At 42.9% G+C, this 20,283-nt stretch overlaps 1 protein-coding gene across 4 annotated transcripts in view; it reads right to left on the bottom strand.

The window, feature by feature from the left end:
* NUP214 (nucleoporin 214) overlaps positions 1-20,283 on the bottom strand; it is a 58,335-nt gene that overhangs the window by 16,119 nt on the left and 21,933 nt on the right. For all 4 annotated transcript variants that reach the window (XR_002086479.2, XM_006260013.4, XM_014603809.3 and 1 more), the window contains exons 22-29: positions 19,082-19,327; positions 18,579-18,740; positions 16,964-17,072; positions 10,145-10,220; positions 9,320-9,425; positions 6,400-6,505; positions 4,339-4,406; positions 865-2,628 (exon numbers count right to left, since the gene is read on the bottom strand). Coding sequence is in view for 3 of the 4 variants with exons in the window: in XM_006260013.4 (XP_006260075.1) it covers positions 865-2,628; positions 4,339-4,406; positions 6,400-6,505; positions 9,320-9,425; positions 10,145-10,220; positions 16,964-17,072; positions 18,579-18,740; positions 19,082-19,327 (2,637 nt within the window). In the remaining variant the exon portion in view is untranslated. The remainder of the gene's footprint in view (positions 1-864; positions 2,629-4,338; positions 4,407-6,399; positions 6,506-9,319; positions 9,426-10,144; positions 10,221-16,963; positions 17,073-18,578; positions 18,741-19,081; positions 19,328-20,283) is intronic.

Raw genomic sequence — 20,283 nt, 5'->3', positions numbered from 1 at the left:
ACTCCTGATTCCATCTCCCAATTCACTTAAACGCTCATTTTGTAATAAAATTTGCAGCTTCCGTAATTAGGAACACCTTCCTTTTGCAGACTCACTTCTCCCTGACTTAAGTATTCTTTGGTACTGTAGTTAACACAAGGTGATGCTTTCCTGCAGTCCTGTCTTTTATAATTAAATGAGCCTAATTGGGTGTTTTTTCTAGGAAATAGATTTTAACTGTGATTCCTTTGCCCTGAACACCTTCCACTGAAGGTTCTGCAGATGGGTACAGAAAAAAGTTTTTGCAACATGGATAACAAAAGAAGATGGGTGAACAAGGATCCCAGCCTCCGTAAATAATGGTGTACCAGAACAGACAGGCAAGAACCCAACAGCCCTATTACCTCTTTATTTAATTACAAGACCTGTTTTTAAGCAAAATCCTACTTAACTAGAAGATGAATTCCTAATTCACCCACTGCTTCAGGGTGGCTAGAGGCATCTGAGTTATACTCATTTACAAGGATCTGAGGCCTACCTTGAGAAGCGCAGATCCTGCGCTTCTCATGGTCCAATAGCACAAGTACGTTGGATTCACTGTAGCCTCAAATATTAGACAGAATCAAGTGGCAATTTTGAAGGACTTTAGACCATTGGAATAAAGCAGCAAGATAAGACCAGAACATTGAAGGTATTAATTCAGCTAAAGAACCCTCTTCAGTGAATGGCACAGTGTATGTGGCAAGGTTGCTAAGTCCTCCGCTGACAGACTGACAGATGCATCCAAAATTAATCCTACTTTTCTCTATGAAACACTGCTCACCTACCATCAGCTTGACAGCCATGCTCTAACTCTATCATCTCACTACCACCATCTTTTCTTACCTGAGGCTTGACAGAAGCTGAATCCAGCCGATGATGTAGTGGTGGTGGCAGCAGCGGTGTTACCGAAGACTGATCCACCCTGTCCAAACCCAGTACTTTGCCCAAAAACGGGTGCGCTGCTTTGCCCAAACAGCCCGCTACTGGGACCAAAGGAAAAGGAACTGGCACTGTTGGTACTAGAGGGGACTCCAAAAACATTTCCACTGCTTGACACTGCAGTGGACGAAGCCGGCTGGCCAAAGGCAGGCATTGTTCCAAACCCAGTCTGACTGAAAGTGAAACCACTTGAAGAACTGCTTGCTGGCTGACCAAAGGTCGGTGCCTGTCCAAACGCTGGCTGACCAAAACCACCAGCTGCTGCAGAGCCAAACGTGGACGTATTGAAACCTGAGCTAGCTGCCTGGGTAGTGGCCGCAGTGGTGGAAAGTGCGCCGCCCGCGGGCTGACCAAACAGAGATGATGCTGTGGTTGTTGCCGACAGCTGCCCAAAAGCAGGAGGAGTGGAAGGGGTGGTTGCCGTTTCACTAGCAGGTTGACTAAATGCGGAACCAGATGAACTGGAGTTGGGAGGCTGAGAGAAAACTGAAGAACCTGAAGATGCAGCCACAAATGCAGAGGTACCTACAGCTGGACTCGGGAGAGATGTACCAACATCAGAGGCAGCAGCCAAAGAGCTTGTTGTCTCTGCAGGAGCAACATTTGCTGTAGACGTGGTGACCGAGGCATTCTGATCCAATGGGGCAGAGCTAGAGACAGGAGGAACCACTGCTGTCACCACCTTGGGGTCACTAACAGAGGAAACTGTAGAAGCTGCTTCTGTGGAAGGTGTCACCAAAACAGTGCTTAAACCTGTAATGTTCGTGTCTCCTGCAGCAGCTGGAGAGATGGCGGTTTCTTTAACAGAATCAGGCAGCTGGGCCTGTGGTTGGGGTGGCTGTGATTGAGAACCTAGAGGTGCAGGCCCAGGTGCTAACACTTCACTTTCAGGTGGCTTTTCAGACACGGGTGGTAACTTGATGTCCCCTGTACTTTTACCAGAAGCAGCAGAAGGGACAGCAGCTGGTGCTGAACTCAAAAGAGCTCCAAACGACAGGGATGTCGAAGCCGAGAGGGTTGCTGGTGCAGGGCTGGACGTGCTTGTGTTGGTGGCTTGTTGAATACCAAATGAAAAACTGGGCTTACTGCTATTTGAAGCTCCTCCAAGACTAAACACCCCAGAAGTGCCTGCGTTGGTTAACTGGACATTACCAAATATGTTGCCTGTGGCGTTCGTGCTGACTGATGTGGATGCTGGACTAGTGGTTGGGACAGATGTGGAAGCAGCAGCCTCGACAGGTTTCCCCAGCTGAAGGGAGCTGCCAAAGGTAAATCCTGAAGGCACTGTGGAGGCCTTAGGAGGCTGCGCACCAACAACACTGGTAGATGGAGCTTTAGTGCTGACTTTGGCATTATCATCTGCCTGACCAACCCTTAGACCTGAAAAGCTGCCAAGAGTTTCCCCAGCTGGATTACTCTGAAACAAGTGGTCTCCAGGCTTCGATGGAGGGGTTTCCATTTTGCCAGAGGTCGTGGGGGGAACTGAAGCAGCCGTTGGGGCAGGTTTGCTGTTGGTCTGCACAGCATCTACAGAAGTGGAGGCTCCTGAAACACCAGCTGGTTTGATGGACCCGAACGTAAAGGAGCTCTCGGGAACGGTTCCAAATTTAGAGCCCCCAGCAGTGGAAAATGAATCAGGCTGGCTCAACTCTTTAGCGGGCGCTGTCACTGATTCAGAAACATAAAAGGAATTAGAAAAAATGAGTTACAGGATGCAGGGCTCATTTATCATCTTCACAGTGCTGGCATGCCAAGCATGCCACAAACAGGAATGAAGGCACTGCTCCGACCCCAAAGACCTTAAAATCTTCTGACAAAATAATTAACTATCCATTCCACTTTAACTTCTGCTTTCCAGAGGCCACAACAGCTACACATGAAGCCTACATCTTTATAGAGATGGCAACAATGATTTGATGGGCTTGTATTTTGGTAGCCTCTACTTAAGATACTATGCCTTGAATACAGTGAAAGCACCACCAGTTATTAATACCCATTTTCTAATGGATATAATGAGAAAGCCATCTCTATTACAGCCCCAGTAGCTGTTACTACCACTTTTGACACTTAAGTATTTCAGCTTTGCAAAAAGCCCTGCTATGTACTGGAGACCTGTTCATTTAAGCAATGGCTCTTAGCTGTGGTTAAGGCATAAGATAGCTGCAGAATTTTCTACAGAAGTAAATCTCCCTATATAAACCCAAGGTATTTCTAGAACATTAACCATTGTTTTATTTAGTTTATTGTAATCTTTGAAATACTGGGAAAAAAGCACTTGAATGTAATTGTCACAGTAGCTGCATTCATTACTATAGAAATACCAAGGAAAGGGTAATTTAGGAAGTTTGCAGTAAGAGTGTGTTAATTACATTTGATTATTTTTAATCACATTTCTGTGCCTAGAATGCAAGCACATAATTGAGAACACATGGGGTAATATGCTTCAACTTGTTTGGGGTTTTTTGGATGGACAGAGCACTAGAGATTTGGGGTTGGGGCAAGCCACTGAGTTTTGGGGCCATGGAAGGTACAACACCCCCCTCTCACTTTTATTTCCCGACTAAGCTTGAAGATGTCTTCTGTATTTCTTCATTCTGAACTCCCAGATTTACCATCAACAGCTACCAGAGGCAAGGGTGCTTTTGCTGACTTGTGGAGCAATGTAAGGAATTGAGAGCTACCCAAATACAATTTAGAGTATTACAAATAGCCCGCTGAGCCTGCTGTGCCTCCTGTTCCCCTTTATTACTTATTTTCCTAAATTTGTATGATCTTGATCTGAAACTTGATAAGAGGAACCTGTTCTTGCTCCTGTAACAAGTGGGGAATTAAACACACGCACATGCCTAGGTCCCTTTGCTCCAGGGAGTTACTGCTACATGACACAGCCACAAAACAATGAGTGAAGTTGGGAAAGCAGCCTACTGGTTTTGAACAACAGCTTCTAAAAAGTGCACAGCTATAATCTATACCCACCCCTCTCCACCATTTTATTATGTGCTCACACTACTTAAAGCCGATGGCACTCAGCAGCTGGCCACCTTAACCTATGCTATTTTAAAGTCTGCAGATTAGCGGTAGTGGAGGAATCATTTCAGATACTGTCCTTTTCATATGCTAATACTTCACTTGATGTTCTTGGCACCAAATATTTCACTTTTTTTTTTTAATTGAATGACAGGTGGCCTGGATTCTGAAGCATTACATAGTATAATCCAGCAATTCTATGGAAATACAATATTCTTGCAGCTACTGCAGTTTTAATAATAGAAGAGAAGCAACATAAAACAGAAGAACTATAGGCATGAAAAGGAGTAAGTGTTCACATACTGGAGAAGCAGAAAATATGTTGTGATCTGCACACTTCAAAGAACTCACCTTGAGAGGCAGCCAGGATGGGTGGTGCTGATGCTGCTGCAGTTGATGCACCAAAATTAAACCCAGCCCTAGGGACAAAGAAGAGAAAAAAAGGGAAGAAAAAGCACTTTAGTTCAGAATGTCAAAACTTCCTTCCACATGATTAATACAGACAATGGCTCCGAGCACAGGGTTGTACAAAACTCAAAGCTCTGTGTGAATGCACATTCACCTATTTCAGCTAAACCTGGAGATACCTCTGTGCAGTAACTGAGCCATGCAGGGACAACGGCTTCAATTTGTTACCCTGCCTATTGTAAAGATGCAGAGAGACAGTTCAAAACCCTTCTGACCATGCTCCACCTATGCACATCTCCTCTCCAGTTTCTACTCCTCTCTTCCATTCAGCCACAGAGGGAGAGCTCTGTACTTCAAGCCCCACTTGGCCCAGTGGTGGCAGCAGCGGTTACACCTTTAAAAGTGAGGGCATTTCATTTAAAAAAAATCAAGGAAAAGATAGGCATATATGAATCACAAGAATTATATACTCTCTCCAATGTTCCAGGAATTCATGATCCATGACGTTTTTATAAATTACGGGTCTATTTTTCACAGCCCATTTCCACAGTAATATTGTTTTATGATGACAATTGTTGGAGTACAGTTTAATCTCATTTTATTTAGATGCTGAATGAAGCATAATGGAGACTCCTGAAATTCTGGCCTTTCGCCCCAAGTTGCTGAAACCAACTGGGCAGCAGTTTTGGGTTTCATTATAGTTTCCTGCTTCATAAACAAATGTGTTTGTAGGGTAGCTACCTAAAACAAGGAGTTTTTTGTTTTGTTTTTTTTTTAAAGGGAAGTTTTAAAGAGGTTTTTTTTTCCATCTCATCCCTTGAAACACTCCAAAGAAGAGGTTAAAACATGACTATGTGCTCTTATCTCACTACAACCCATGCCCCTCTCTGCATTATTGCTTATGTAACAGACCTCACCAGATGGCACTGGGACTCTTTAGTCACCTCCGTGAGTGGATTACTTTTCAAGTCACAATATGGTACTCATGCTGTTGTGCATAGGTTTGTTTTTTTTAAAACTTCAGAGTTTAGGCTGGATTGCCAGCCCATATTTCCAATCCTAGCTAGGAATATTGGTGCTTCTGTGCATCAGACTACCACTGTGCATAGCTCTCATCACAAACATGCTGTATATCCAGGGTCAGAAAAATTAGCCCAACTCTTGCTGGAGAATTAAATCTATAAGCAAAGGCTACAAAACCTAGCTAAGGGCTAGCCCAGCTCACTTTGCCCTCAACTCTGACCTCTACTCTTTAGCTCCTAGCTGTGAGGAAATGAGGGGCTCATTCTCTTGTGGCTCTTGCCCTAGTAGCTAGGAAAGGCTCCATGGTCACCTCTCTGATCTGGCTGGATAGAGGGCTATGGAGGGCATCTTCACTCTGTTCCCCTATCTTCTTCCCAGAAAAGCCCGAGCAGGCACCTCCCATCATGCAGGATGAAACGTATGCATTGTTCTGCATCTCTCCAAGGAGGAGCACACAGCTAGACAGTGGAAAGCAGCCCCTGTTCCACATTTATTAGGCAGAGTGAATCTAGACTCTGTGAGCACCAGCAGGGCAATTTAAACATTTAACTGCATTAATACATCTAGTCTTGATTGAAACCATTGGACTGTGACCTAAAGGACTTCCTAAAAATATAGCACATGCTTTCCAGTCTCTACAGTTCCTATGCCCTCAACCCACGGCCTCAAAGAGGTGCACCCACAATTCCTCACCTGCTTTCCCTGGAGAATTTTAGAATGGGAAATGTTCAAAGCAACACTAAGTTGTGCCAGATTCCTGCTACCCTTCAGGACTTGCTTATGCAGCCTCTACAAATCACATAAGCCTTGACTGGAGCCATTAGGGTCAGTTAAACACATACCAACTGAAAATATTTTAGTTAACTAACAGCAACAGCTGTTGTTCAATGCTGCACAGTTCGCTGAAAATGTGTGTTGCAATAGTTTGATAAAACTGAAAAAGATAAAAAGGTATTGTGTCTTAAGAAAGTTCATACAAACCCCAGAGACGGGAATGAGAATGTCTTGTTAAACTGGGCAGCCGTGGCTGGAGTGGATGTCACTGCAGAAGTGGTCACAGTCGCAGCTGGTTTTACAGTCCCTGCCCCTGTTGCAGGGAAAAAAACAGCAGCAGATGCAAAAGCAGTTCCTTATCATTTCCCTTACAGATGCCCCACCATGGCCTTTCTGTGCCATGGGCTGAGCTTAGTGGAGCTCTTACATATTTTATTTGATTGATTAGGTGCAGTGTCAAAAAGAAGAGAAGTTCAAATATCTATGCTCCCCTCCCTCCCCCCAAGCACGCACAATGGCTTATTTCCCAAACTGCAAACAGAGCAGAAAAAAAAAATGCTTTCTCAAGTCACTTCCTCAGGAAGCACATTTCTGTTTTTGTTTTTCACTTGTGTGTGGCTTGATAGCTGTATGTGGAAGTGTTGCTGTTATGAGTTTAAGGCTGACGATGACTTGAATTATCCCCCCAAAATTAAGGCAATAATGCATGTTTGACTAAAAGCACAGCTAAGTGGCACATTTTCTTATAAGGTAATAAGCTTAAGATGGTAAGCCATCTACCAAGAGATCCGTGACAGTGCTCCCTCCTGAAACCATCACTATAACAACCAACATTCAAATTCAAACCCTGACATTTTCAGCCAACTAAAATTTGAGAGATGGCTTTTCCTTTTATTGTTATGTCAAATAGGATTCTTGCCTACTCGCATTGAAACTGTTCTCTAAGAAGCAACATACGTCTATGGATTAAAGGGAATATTTCATGAGTATTAATGGAGTGATGGATTTCAGACGCTCGCGTGAGAAGTTTCCGAGACCCTTGCACAGTTCAAAAGCTGTTATCTAACCCGCATATGACGGGGATAATTCCAACCTTTTTCTCTTTCTCTTGTTTCACTGCACAAAGTAAAACAACTCTGTTTTCCTTAAATATCATCATGTTCAAATTTTTCTGTGGGGAAAATGAGCCACAATTCAGAAATTAGGCTGCAAGTGACACTGAAGAGCCTTGACTGATGCTGTAAGGTGATTTACGTTGGGCCATGGCAGTAAGGGATGAGCATTAGGTGCTCTCCCTCTGGCAAAGAGCCTAATTAACACTGATATTTTTTTATTTGTTTTTTTAGAGACGGTTTGCTCTTGCCATTTGGTTCTCCTAGATTCAACTCCCTTTCCTTCACCCTACCAATTTTAACTGCTCTTTTAATAGGGTAGGTCCTCATTTTGAATCCTTTCTACACCAAAGCAGGGCAGAGGTTAGAGTCACTACTGAGAAGTCACCTGGAAATAACAGCAGGGTGGACAGCAATATTTTAGTCTGGCACAACATGAGACATAACTCTCACTTCCCACAGAAAGCTCCATTGCAGTCTCATTTCAGCAACTAGACACTGCACATTCACCCAGTTATTTACTATGGAAAATATCAGAAATCAATATGGGTTCAGGAGGGTAGTGGGACAAGTTACATATTGGAACTTTTCAACAGTAATTTCTTCTTTCTACAGCACCCACCCCTTTCTATATATACCACTTTTCAACATTCTTCCACCAATCTGTTAATACAGATTTCTAGATACAAGTTTGCTGTGCACTGAAAAACAAGAGTGATTAATAGTACCCAGAGTATCTCCAAACTAATACACAAAAGCCGATAGAGCTTGGAGGGAAAACATTTGATAATCCCTTTGATCACAGCTGAGAACAGACCTCAGAAGTCACAGAAAAACAATGGTGCAGACAACTGGATCAGTGATTAATTCACGTTGAAGTGTATTCAACACCTTTTAAAGCCATTTGCAAAGAGATAGCCACCTCTCCCTTTGTAACAATATACACCGGGTTCTAGGCATCAGAAGATTACATGCATGTGATTTGCCAGGTTCCTCTTTCAGCCTAGATACTCTATGGGAAAGAGAAACCTTTATGGGAGATAAATGTCAACCTGTCTGCTACCAACAACCTAACACGTAACAATGACACCAATTCATATATGGCCATTTATCTTCATTCTGAAGGAGACAACATCTACTGTACATCAATGGTTTACTGGCAACTGCAAACTCCATATGGCTGTAGGAGCTAGAGTGACTGCTGAAATGTTTTGCATCACTAATCAGCTGTCAAAATGGTCTGAAACAGTATTGCTTTAAGGAAGCCTGTGGTCACACTGAAAATTGGTTGCCATTTCATCAACTGCCTGATATGGGGTACTCAGGTTGATACCTGTGCACACCTACAATGCAAACTAGGATATAGGATGGAGGTAACCGAGCTAGCACAGATACTAGTTGCAGTTCGGTCCTGGTGTCAGGGACCTCAGCAGTAGATAGGCTGCTGCCAGGACCCAAGCTTGCTTGTCTAAAGCTAGGAAGGGATGCTTCCAGACTACACTGCTCTGCAACACGGGCATACCCCAAGTTAGAAACTAACACCAGATAATGTTACTGTTAATCCTTCACAAGGAACTCTATAGGCCTTTTTCCAATGAAAGTCCAGTAACTCAGTATCTAAAAAAAAAAAAAAAAAAAAAAAGAGGCTCCCATTGAAGTTGATTTAAGAACACACCCGTGTTCACTTCAGATGCTTCCAACAGTTACAGCTCTGAGAAATGCCGAAGTCAGACATTAAGCACATGCACAATCCAGTTCTAGAATGAAAGAGGAACTGCTACACGGCAGAATTTTAGATGTGCCCATGCACACAAAGCACATAAAAGCATATGGTTAGCTTTGTGTGACAATCCTATTTAGTTTCTGGCTTTTCAAATTCTCTCTAGGTTGGAACAGTAAGGAATCAATTGACAGAAGAGGAATCAGCATCATTTCTTCCATCTGTGGACAATGCGCTACTAAGGCTGGCAGAACACCCAACCCTCAATTTTATTTCAACAGAAAAAAACACTGACCTGAAATTTTGCTGCCAGGTGTCTGACCAGCTGTGATGGGGGCAGCACATGGTATGGAGGCAGACACAGGTGGAGATTGTGCTTTAAGTGAACTTGTTAGAGGCCCCTAAAAATTCAGAACACAAACACCAGGCAAACATATTGTTACCCCTGTACAGAATGGAAAAGTTTTCAAGTTAATTTATTGCATTTTGGGGTAGAGTACATAATCATGAAAAAAGGGGAAGTGGACCAAAGCACCTGTCAACACTGCCTATTCATCTTCTCCTAACAAGCAGCAGCTTCCTTCCAATTCCAGCCATGAACCCATAAATAACTACAAACTTGGATATTCTACTCACCCAATGAACCCCTCACATAGCCCAATACAAGCCTCTTCCTTCCATTCCAATTCTCCTGAACAAAGACTAACAATTAAGTGGTTTTGGGATGTGGGCCACTACCTTTGTGTAGCATCTAATCCCCCATTAGGAAAGGTTTTAATTCTACATTCTCGATTAGGAAAGGTTTTAACTTTATAGTCTCGATTTTCCTTAACACGATCTTTTTTATTATTGCTTATAGCCCTGAATCTGCAGTAAGGCCATGGCCTGCGAGACATTTCCAAAAGCAAAATGAAATCAAAAACATTAAGACACAACAAAGATATGTCTGGCATCACTCAGCCAAGGTCAATGATTAAGATGTGGTTTGTAATGTGTGCAGGGCAGAGGGTATGGAAAGGGAATGTATGGCAATCTATTCAACAGCAGCTGAAACAAGAAGCAGGATGGTATTTGCCAGGCCATAGCACTTAACAAGGAAAAAAGTAAGTATCAGAGATACCTGCTTGGCTTGATTTGTAGCAACAGTGGCCAAAACCTGGTGAACTGCTTGGGCTGCAGAGTGAGGTACAGACGATCTGAAAAAATAAGGAGCAAAGAAAAGACTTAATGATTGGTTAATACAAAACAGATCTCTTCCCAGAAAAACAGCTTTGAGAAGTCCAGTATAATACTGATTGCCAAGTTTGCAAAACTATAAATCCAGCAAAACCAAAATGAACAAATCTGATCATGGTATAAACCTCTTACATGAATCAGCTTCATTTAATAAAGGAGGGCTGCAAAGGTGTTTAAAACCCCATGGCTTAAATGATAAAGTCTCCTTCACACTCATTTTGTTCCTGAAGAGAAAGGAGTAAAGTCAACCTTCTTTTTTTAACAGGGAATTGATGAATCACCAGGTAAGGGGATTACATTTTTATGCTTCGTGTATAAGCAGCTTTATGTACTCCAGAGTCTGGAAATGGATGCACACATTTCTGTCCCAAGTGCTAGACAAGGAGACAAAGAAAAAACAAAAGTCCCTTGTGCTTTAGGTCTTCAAAATGCTGTACAAATATTAGTGAAGCTGCACTGTGGTGTGGCTAACATCATTTGTAATACGCTCATGCTACTCCAAGAACCTGTCCATGCCTGAGAGTCATTTGGGATAAGAGGAACGGGGTAAGCAGACATACCTGTGCAGCTTTTTGAGATGCTCTGGACATTAGATCCATATTTTTGTATACTGTCACACTGCACTGCTACAACAAGGCCTCATATCCTGAATACTAGCCTGTCTCCTCCAATCATCAGGGCACTACCAGTCTTAAGATTCAGCTCTTGCCTGCTTGCCTGTCAGATAGGAAGTTCTTTTATCCCCAACCATGCTGGTGTCATGCATTTCTAATACTGGCTTGATTGCAACATAAATGAGTGTGTGCAGGGCCTCTTGGGCCCACCGCCCACACATCCATGGATGCAATATGAAGCAGAGAAGTGCTGCGGCTTCGTGTTAAGGTGCCCGGCATCCCCAAGCTGAACCAGAACTAGACAAGGAAGGAAATGGAATCATCCTGCAGAGGACTCGCTGTGCCCAGGGTCTCAGGTGATTCACCTTCGGCTCCAGACACCACCTAGTCTGTGCTATGTATTACTTGGGTTTCAGATTCTATTGATGAAGGGGAAGAGCGTGTACCATCCCCAAAGGCTATATTTGGTGAAACTCATGCTACATGTGACCCATGGATTGAGCAGAGAGTTCTCCTCACTGGAAACGGTGCATCAAGAACAGAATCCATTAGCCTTTCGTTGACACAATGCGCAAGATCCCAAGCAGAAACTGCATGCTTCTCCCTGACAGTGATGATTTTAAAGCTCTCGGGCAATCAGTTTACCTGACAAAAGCACTCCAGTAACGTCCACTTGACTGACATGTACAGCGCCAGCTCTGGATGATGCATTCATCAGATCCATTTCATTTCTATCACAAACTCAGCTGTTATGTAAGCTTGCACAGAAACCAAGGACAGTGCCTGAATTCTCCCTCTTCTTACAGTCGTGACAGTATGAACTGCTAGTGCTTGTCTAAGATCTAGAGGCACTTGTGAAAATTAAGGCTGCAGACAACGTTGGAGTTAGGCAACTATTTCACCCATTTCACAACAAATACACAGAGGTTAAGAACCTAGTGCAGGATCAGATGATTTCTGTTGGAGACTCTTAGATTCTGTTGCCAGCTCTAAGCCACAAATCCTTACAAGAACTCTTGACCACATCATAAGTGGGCCAATAAAGAGCAGCAGCCGGAGAACTAAGTGCATCAGGTCTCTTGATACAAGTCAGTAAGATGAGACAGCCCCAGGATTTGATTCCACTATTTGCTTGAAGTGCAGGAGACCTGACTGCTACCTTGAGAAACAGGAATCTCTTTTCCTCTTGGGATGTTCTGCATGCAGCATGGAGGACCAGCCTCACAAGAAAAAATTAATAAATAAAGTTCAGGGACTGTCAGGGTCTGCTGATTGCCGAGGTGAGATGGGGGAACTAAAGACTTGCCTAGGGACACAAAGCTGGCTCACAGGAGTTGCAAGACAAATGCGCTCCCATTACAGAGGAAATCAGACAAATATATTATAACCAGATAATTGTATTATAGCTGTTTCAGACACTGCAGAAATACCCGACTTCTAACTATTTTGTGGTTACCAAGCTAGAATTTAATCAGCTAGATCCCACCTAGATCTCAGGAATTTTGTTACTACATGGGTAAGTTCATTGGAAGTTCACCTTTTCCAATAAGCTTTTCTATGGAAGGAGAGCTTGAAGAAATGCTTCTAGTCTTCTCCTCTGCACTTACTTCCCCAAACCAAGTTGTAGCAGCCCCATTTTCTGTGGGTTTGATGCTCTACAATAAAAGCAGTGACTCTATAGAAGGGCTGGCTGTCATATGATAGCCTGATATGCTTTTGAAGTCTGCTGCCCACTGCAGTCTACTCAGAGATATCCAGGGCTTGGCTGACCTCAGTTCTACACCATCAGACATGTATTTTGCCAGCTGAATTATTGCTTGTCCTGACAAGTAATAGCTCCTGTGGCATTTCCAACACTGGAGTGCCTGGGATTACTGTATACTAGGAGCATATGGCAGCTCTGCTACAAGAAAGCCAGGCACAGGGTCAGAGCAGCAGCTTACATTCAACTCAGAGGGTGTTTAACTGGAGAAGCATCAAAGGGACGAACAGGAGAGACTTGTTTGTCATGATCCTGGGAAACAATTGCACAGCTCAAAACATACAGTTGCTAGGACCTTCCTACATAAAACCTGTTAGAAAAAAAGGACTCTAGTACACATGTACCCGAGTTCTAGGAACGGATCTGAGAGTTATTTCTTAGATACCAGTGACGAAGAAGAGCTCTCAGCTGCCTGGGACTTTTCCAATGTCATGTCTGCAGAATCCAAGGTTGAATCTTTTTTTAAAAATTAGTCAGCATTGTAGCCTTGCTAACTTATTGTTACCAGCACAACACAAACTTCAGTGAAGAAGATTTTTGAGGCCTATGCAGACAGCATTACAGAAAACATTTCCCTGTAATCACAGATACAGCTGGTGAATGAAACTGTTTTCCAACTTAGTGTGGATGCAGATAACACTTAGAGCAGAAGCAAGATCTCTGAAGCAGTTATTTCTGTTATCTGGATGATTTTAACCTATTCAAATGCTGCAACTGCAAGCACAGAACTTTCATGTCAACCTTCTTTGGTTCACACCAATTTAATAAAAATATATATAGGCTTACAGGAGAGGAACTGCTGATTGCTACCCACTCGAGTTTATAAACTCCTCTCCTCTCTCAGTGCCACCCTGAAGGGTATTTCTGATTCTCTCCTCCTGCTTCCATATGAACACAGAGTATTGAATGTATTATGTCAGGGGTAGAAAACTCCCAGCACGGGTACCAGAGTATGGCACTTGAAGGCATTTTGCTTGGCACACGTGCCTCTGGGTGGCTGGCAGGGAAGGGACCGGGGCTACACAGCAACAGCATGGATTGGGCCCCTTGTGGCTCTCCTGTCATCCACCCTTGGCACACCAAACACCTTACAAGTTGAAGTTGTGGGTGTTTTTGGCACTCTGCCCAAAAATGTTGCTGACCCCTGTATTATGCTTACCCTCCTACTACAAGTGATCATGTTAACGAAGCCATAGATCGACAATTTTAAAACAAGCTTTTTGGAGGCTTTCGATTAAAACATTTAAAGCATCAGCCAAAGGAAGCAAACAGACCACCCTTGCCCCGAGGTCTCCAAACTTAGTTACAGAGAAGCTAGTGAGTAGGGGGTCATACCAGGACACACACACACACACACACACACACACACACACACACACACACACACACACACACACACACACACACACACCCGCCTTAAAGCCCACCGATCTTCTGAAGGCACTCCGGTTACACTTAATAGCCGCTATCAAGTGTAAGGTATACATTTTGTAAGGCACTGGTTTCAAGAACTTCTTCAAGTACTCTGGGAAGAGACTAGAACCTAGTGATAAAGATAGAGCCCCTCTGTGTGCAGCTGAATGTTCTTTGTTCTAATATGTATCAATTAAGAGGATAATTGAGTCTTCCTGCTTCTGCTGGAGCCGCACTGAATGCCAGCACAAAGTGGAAAGCTGCTGTCACGTTTCAAATTAAAAACAGAGAAATCACATGGATCAGCTATTACTTTCTGTACGCCAGAAGCTTTTTGTACCCAGTTTCAGCCAGAGAACATCTACACCTGGAAGATCTCAATCCTCTATTTTGCCATTCTGTCACATTACCTCCAGATATCATGGAAGATACCGACTCTTCTGTAATGAGGCTTTCAGTTACTTTGACAGGACAGTGAAAGTTGTAAATATGTCATCCGCATATAACTGATCTTGCACACTTCTGTGTCAATATTCCCACAAAAAATATCTTAATATCATAAAAATGAGTGATGTTTTATTACAATGGTGTAATTTCTGGTCTTATATGCATTAGCGCAACAAATAAAGGTGCCAGAAAGAAGGCAAAGCAAAGAGTAAGTAAATTAAAAGTAGCAGTAGTTGTAGACCCCACAACATTGTCCTGCAACAGTGCTTCATGCCTGGTCCACCCGTCTAACTAGAGAATACAATTCTCAAGCTAATTTAAGACTAATTAAAGGCAATTAGGTTCCAAATGTGGAGGGAGGTTTCCCCTCCCCTCCTCTAGTAAAACACGGTTCCAAGAACTGTATTGAGATCACCAGCTTATTTAACCACAGGCAATTTAACAGCTGATAAGGACTGGAAAGTATTACTGCTTAACAATCCGGAGAGTGTGCCGCCGTGGCACAAAGAAGCAGGATGCCTGAAGTAGTGAAAACTGATGAGTTGACTTTGCTGCATGAATGCTCTTTATTTAATGCCAGCCTGTCAGGCTGATCACATTTGATAGAATTTTTAGCCGGTACGTTTTTATGAGGTCAGTTATACGATAAAGCTGTAAAAGCTGTTGATACACAAGACGATAGGGCACCTCATGAATTATAAATAACAAATCGATACTACAGAAGTAAAACTATTTAAAGCCGACGTAGTTATATCGTTCAAGTACAAGCTAATGCTCATCTAAGGCAAGTCTCACTTGTTTGGCACAAACAGGGGCCTCCCAACATGACTGTGGAGTGATGAGGGAGACGTTCACTGAGGCAAGAGATTTAGTTAAATTAATTTCATATGTTACCAAGTTAAGAACTTATAAACGGGTCATTTCTCCAACCTCTCCCAAGAAGACTGTTGGCAGAAGTTTTTGGCACTGCTATTTGGTGGTCTATAGAGTCTTGAAAGCGCAGCTTCAGAGAAACTCGTGCTTTTGGGGAAGCGAAATGCTAAAGAACTTCTGAACCCCCTCCAGACTAACATGCAAATTCTGTGGTTCAACTCCTTGAGGAAGTTCAGCAACAGCTGATGTGCAACACCATTTTAAGATTCCTTCCACCCTAGCATGATGATGAACCGTTTCCATGGAATCCTGCTTCCTGCTCCTTAGCAGTGAAGGGAACGCACGATCAATGCAGTAAACAGAAACAGTGCAAAGATAACAGCATGGCGGGGACGTGGACAACTGAGACGAAACATCTGCAATTCCACAGGACTTAACTGGATGCATTTGGTGAGCTTCTCCTATCCCATACTGCTTTTTTCCATGACACACATATCCTATGATCCCCAGTGCCAGTCATTCTCTCCTCCCCACCTCTTTATTTATTTTTAAAAACGCACATTCTCTTGTTTAAGTGATCAGCACATGAGGGCTTCAAGGTCATTACCAAGACAAAAGGAAGAACCAGGTTTGCAGCTGGTGACAGAGCCTAGCGATAAGACAGAAATCTATGGAATGAGCTGAGTCGGCTGCTGTCTGGGGGATTTGAAAAATAGGAAGGCCAACAGTTTCGCTTAAATGCACAGGAACGTTAGGGCTGCTTGACACTGTAAATTAAATACAGGCAGCACACGTTTGGGGTCTTCTGTTGAGGAAGGCAGCTAACATTTCTGGGGAGGTCTGCCTCTAGAGAATATTAACCTCAGGGAAATGGAGAGCGAGTCTACTGTTAATATATTCCAATGAAACAACTCGCCAGAGAAACTGGAGAGCAAAATTAATCCTGAAGGACAGCAAGTCAGGGGACTAAGCCTGGAGAGGTATGCTAAAGAGCAGATGTTTTTAGTCGCAGAAGAGGCAATAAACAAAACAGCTGGACAGCTCAGAGAGACCCATAGTTCATTGGCAAAGAGGTGTTTTCCCTACACAGAAGAAGTGGACGTATACATAAATATTAGCAAATGGGAAAAGGAGACCACATGCCGAAATTTCAAGTTTGCCAGTTAGATATTAGGATACAAAAGTGCAGTAGCAATTAAAGGATAAGACCTGGAACCCCAGAAGAACAGGGCTGGACTAGCATAGATTTTATTTATACCAAAACATAGGGCTGAAGAATGAAGTCAAGAGTGGCCCAGATGATTAGACTCTAAACCAGAACCAAGGGCTTTCCTTTGGTTAGATAAATCTTGTAGAATATCCTTGAATAACTTGGGGAAGATGATACCTGCCACTTCTCCCCTACAAGGGGAGGATTGCTAATACCATGCAGCTACTCATTTCTTCATAACTCCCCCAAAGACAACTGCAGTAACAGGTTCATCAGATTATACAGAACAGTACTACTGCCCCCTACGGACAGATGTGCCTTGCTGCAAGGGCTATTTAAGGGAAGAGATTTTAAAAATTTAAAGAAGGGGAAGCATTCACGTACCCAATTACTGCCGAAACAGCGGGTGTTGAGGCGCTGTTCTTCAGTTCCCGCACATTCACCACCTGAGGGACATTCTTCAGCGTTGATTCAGTCAGGGAAGTGCTCACCGCTTTAAGAAAGAACAAAGATGAACCCCACACATGAGGTGAAGTCTTCACTTTGTGCATGGTATGTACAGGTAAGGAGAGGAGCAGCTTCTCAACTAAGCTCCATCTAGAACAAACAGTCTAATTGTTAACACACCTAGAACAACAGGAAAAGCAGCTTGCATTGCACTAGCTACAATGGAACTGCCAACCTAGACAGGAACCCCTAGGAACCCTGGGGCTAGAGCACCAGTGTGATCTGAATAATTTACTGCTGACTACTAAATAGAGATTTACAGTTAGCACAGCTATGATATGTAGAAGGATTTGAATGGCTACATAGGGAGGGCACTGATGATGGAGAAGTATGAATAATGGTTATCAATACTTGACAGATCTCCTTACTACAGTTCAGAAGTTTGGCTGTTTTGCCCCTGGAAGTCCAATAACCATTCTTTCTCTTTGAACCTTCCCCTCAAAGGTTTCAGAGCAGAAAAACAGTCTATACAAAAAGCAACTGTAGGTACCTAAATTACCTGCCAAAATGGTATACAGAAGTACCTGTTGGTTATGAATGACTACCCATTTTGGCCTGGCAAACTTGTGTTCTGTTTATTTGTGTGCAAAACTGTAGCATCCATACTCTTAGTTCCATGGATTAAACTGGTACTTTTGGCAGGTACTATCACATATCCTACTGTATTGTACTTAAGATAACTGTTCTATAAAAATACAGTACAGTACTTTAAATTATACAACTCTTCAGATAATTAAATCCAGTAAACTGGGAGTTAATGTTTTTCCTTGTTAGATTTAGAGACAGTCATATTTAATATAACTTCCCTTAGCCTATGATGAGGGATACATAGGTAACACAAAAACTGACATTTCTAATGCACTTCTCTAGCATGTGCATCTCCCCACTCCTTTACGTTCTCCCATTAACTTAGAAGAACAGCTTAGTCAGCTTCTCCATTGAGAGCCAAAACATAGGGAGTTTCTCTTAAAAAAATCCAAAATCTTACTAGCCCATCCAAGGACTAACCTACCCATCAAGCAGTCATATTTATTATGTAATTTAGAGTGCAGAGCTGGCAAACTGCATCTCTGCTTTTACTCTATATCAATCCTTGGGATTTTTTTTTTTTAAATATATAACCCTATGACTTCTTAGCTGTGCAGGGTTTAAATGCCAGGAACTTCTGGGGCCTCTATATATCATATGTACATAACATTATTCTTTGAAGACATGAAGACATGCGGTCAGCAACTCTTGTACCTGTATAGATGAAAAATGGGTAGTTTTGGGCGGGAATTTTTCTTGCATTTTGTTCTGGTAAGTCATTAAACAGAGAAGGAAAAATGATACAGCAGCACTGGGTGAATCCCATCTGTGCCAGACTTGGCTCAAGGCAGGGTCAATGGTTTCTGATCCTTCACAGCATTATGTTACTACTAAATACACATTCACTAAACTGCATGTGTATAACACAGAACACAGACTTGGGTCAACCAAGCTGCATTTGTACCTGGATTCTGGTTTTCCATCTGCCTTCTTAGTGCTGCAGCAGCAGCTGCTTGTGGTGCAGGAACGGTAACGGTGGGAGTGGGGGCCCCATGTTTCACAGTCTTCGTTGCAAGCATTGTACTATCTGCCCCTGGTGGAATGATTTTGGTTGAAGTCATGGGCACTAAAAAAAAAAACAAAACAAAAAAAAGTTAGGAGTTCACCAAAATCCTCCTGCTGTTCAACCAATGCATATAAATTAAGGTAATGTTTCTCAATCTTGATTTAAACGATCCTGTGGTAGGTAAAGTACAAACAAACGTTCACATTACTTCAATAATATTAAGCCCAAGTTCCAAAGATTGACCTTTCTGCATTTGTAACTGCCCTTGGAGGCTTGGCAATGTGAACTATGACACTACACACCCTTTTAGTCACAACTAGAAGTTATGACAGACACTACAGAGGTTAAAGGCATCAGAAAGATCAAATAAGAAAGGCAAAACCACTGCAAACTCTACTCACTTAAAGTGCCCATGGAGAGTTGTGGTTTACCCAATGGTGGAGACTGTGTCAGCAGGCCAGGCTGGATGGAGGCGGTACGGACCACAGGCGCATGCCGTGAGACCTGGAGTGGAGCAACTTCCTCTTCCTGCTCCAGAACTGGTGAATCCTCATTCTCCAGCGACTGGGAAATGGAGGACGTTGAACTGATTTCATCTAAATCTTCGTAGAACCTCATCGACAGGAAGGCTGACCGGGAGAGACTAGCTGCAGTGTTGGAAGAGCAACATTATTTTGTCAGTCAAAGACAGAAGAGGCACAACCTACTCTCAGTGGCTAGGAAAGAGTCACTCTGTTTATACTGAATTAATGTTGATTATGAAAATAAAAGTCTGCTTTAAGTTCAAAGAATTTGGCTTCCCAACTAGGGTGCCAGATGCCACATGCCCAAGAGCCACATGGAGCTAAATGTGCAACTTCTCAACCCATTCCCTTCCAAAAATAAAGACCTGTTTTATCATTATACTCATACACCTAGATGGACGTTGATCATGAAAGGAACAAGTACAAGCATGACGTTGGACAATGTACCATCAAAGGAAAGGTTAGTAGGTAGAGGTTAGACATTAATTATGGCATGAGGAAGAATCCTCACACCTCCTATAAGTGGAGGAAGCTAACAGTATAATTCAAACCACTCAGCTTCCAAGATGTTTAGGGTCTTTAGGATTCCACCCTTAGAAGCCTGGATGTCAGATGCCCAAATAATGTGATGTAGTTCTTGAACTGGCCTCAAGATCTGAGCTGGTAATATTCCAAGGCATTCCAGTGCTATAAGAGCCACTGTTCTGACCCACAGATGCTGTATAGCCAACCTCTGCAGCTCTGATAGACAACTGTTTGACCAACTGCCCCTACTGCCTTGAAATTCAGCCTACTTCATTTGAAATGGTTTATTAGTGTGCAAATTAGGACCCCACATCTCTGCTATTCCTTCCCTGCCAACATGCAGTGGGCAAAATTTTTCTTTATAGCGGTGAGTGACACCAGATGCATACTACTTGATTTGACTAGTAACTGAATAGGGATTGGGCCAAGAGATCCTGGAAAATCTCTATAGGTAGGTACAGAAGTCGCATTTGTCCCTGGACAAGTTGTCCCTATGTCTGCTCCAGAATAGAAATACCCCAGGATTGGCATGTACACATATCACCCTTCTAATC

This window comes from Alligator mississippiensis, chromosome 12, assembly GCF_030867095.1.
Source record: "Alligator mississippiensis isolate rAllMis1 chromosome 12, rAllMis1, whole genome shotgun sequence".
Lineage (NCBI taxonomy): Eukaryota > Metazoa > Chordata > Crocodylia > Alligatoridae > Alligator > Alligator mississippiensis.
This window is presented reverse-complemented; position numbering and strand designations above follow the sequence as displayed.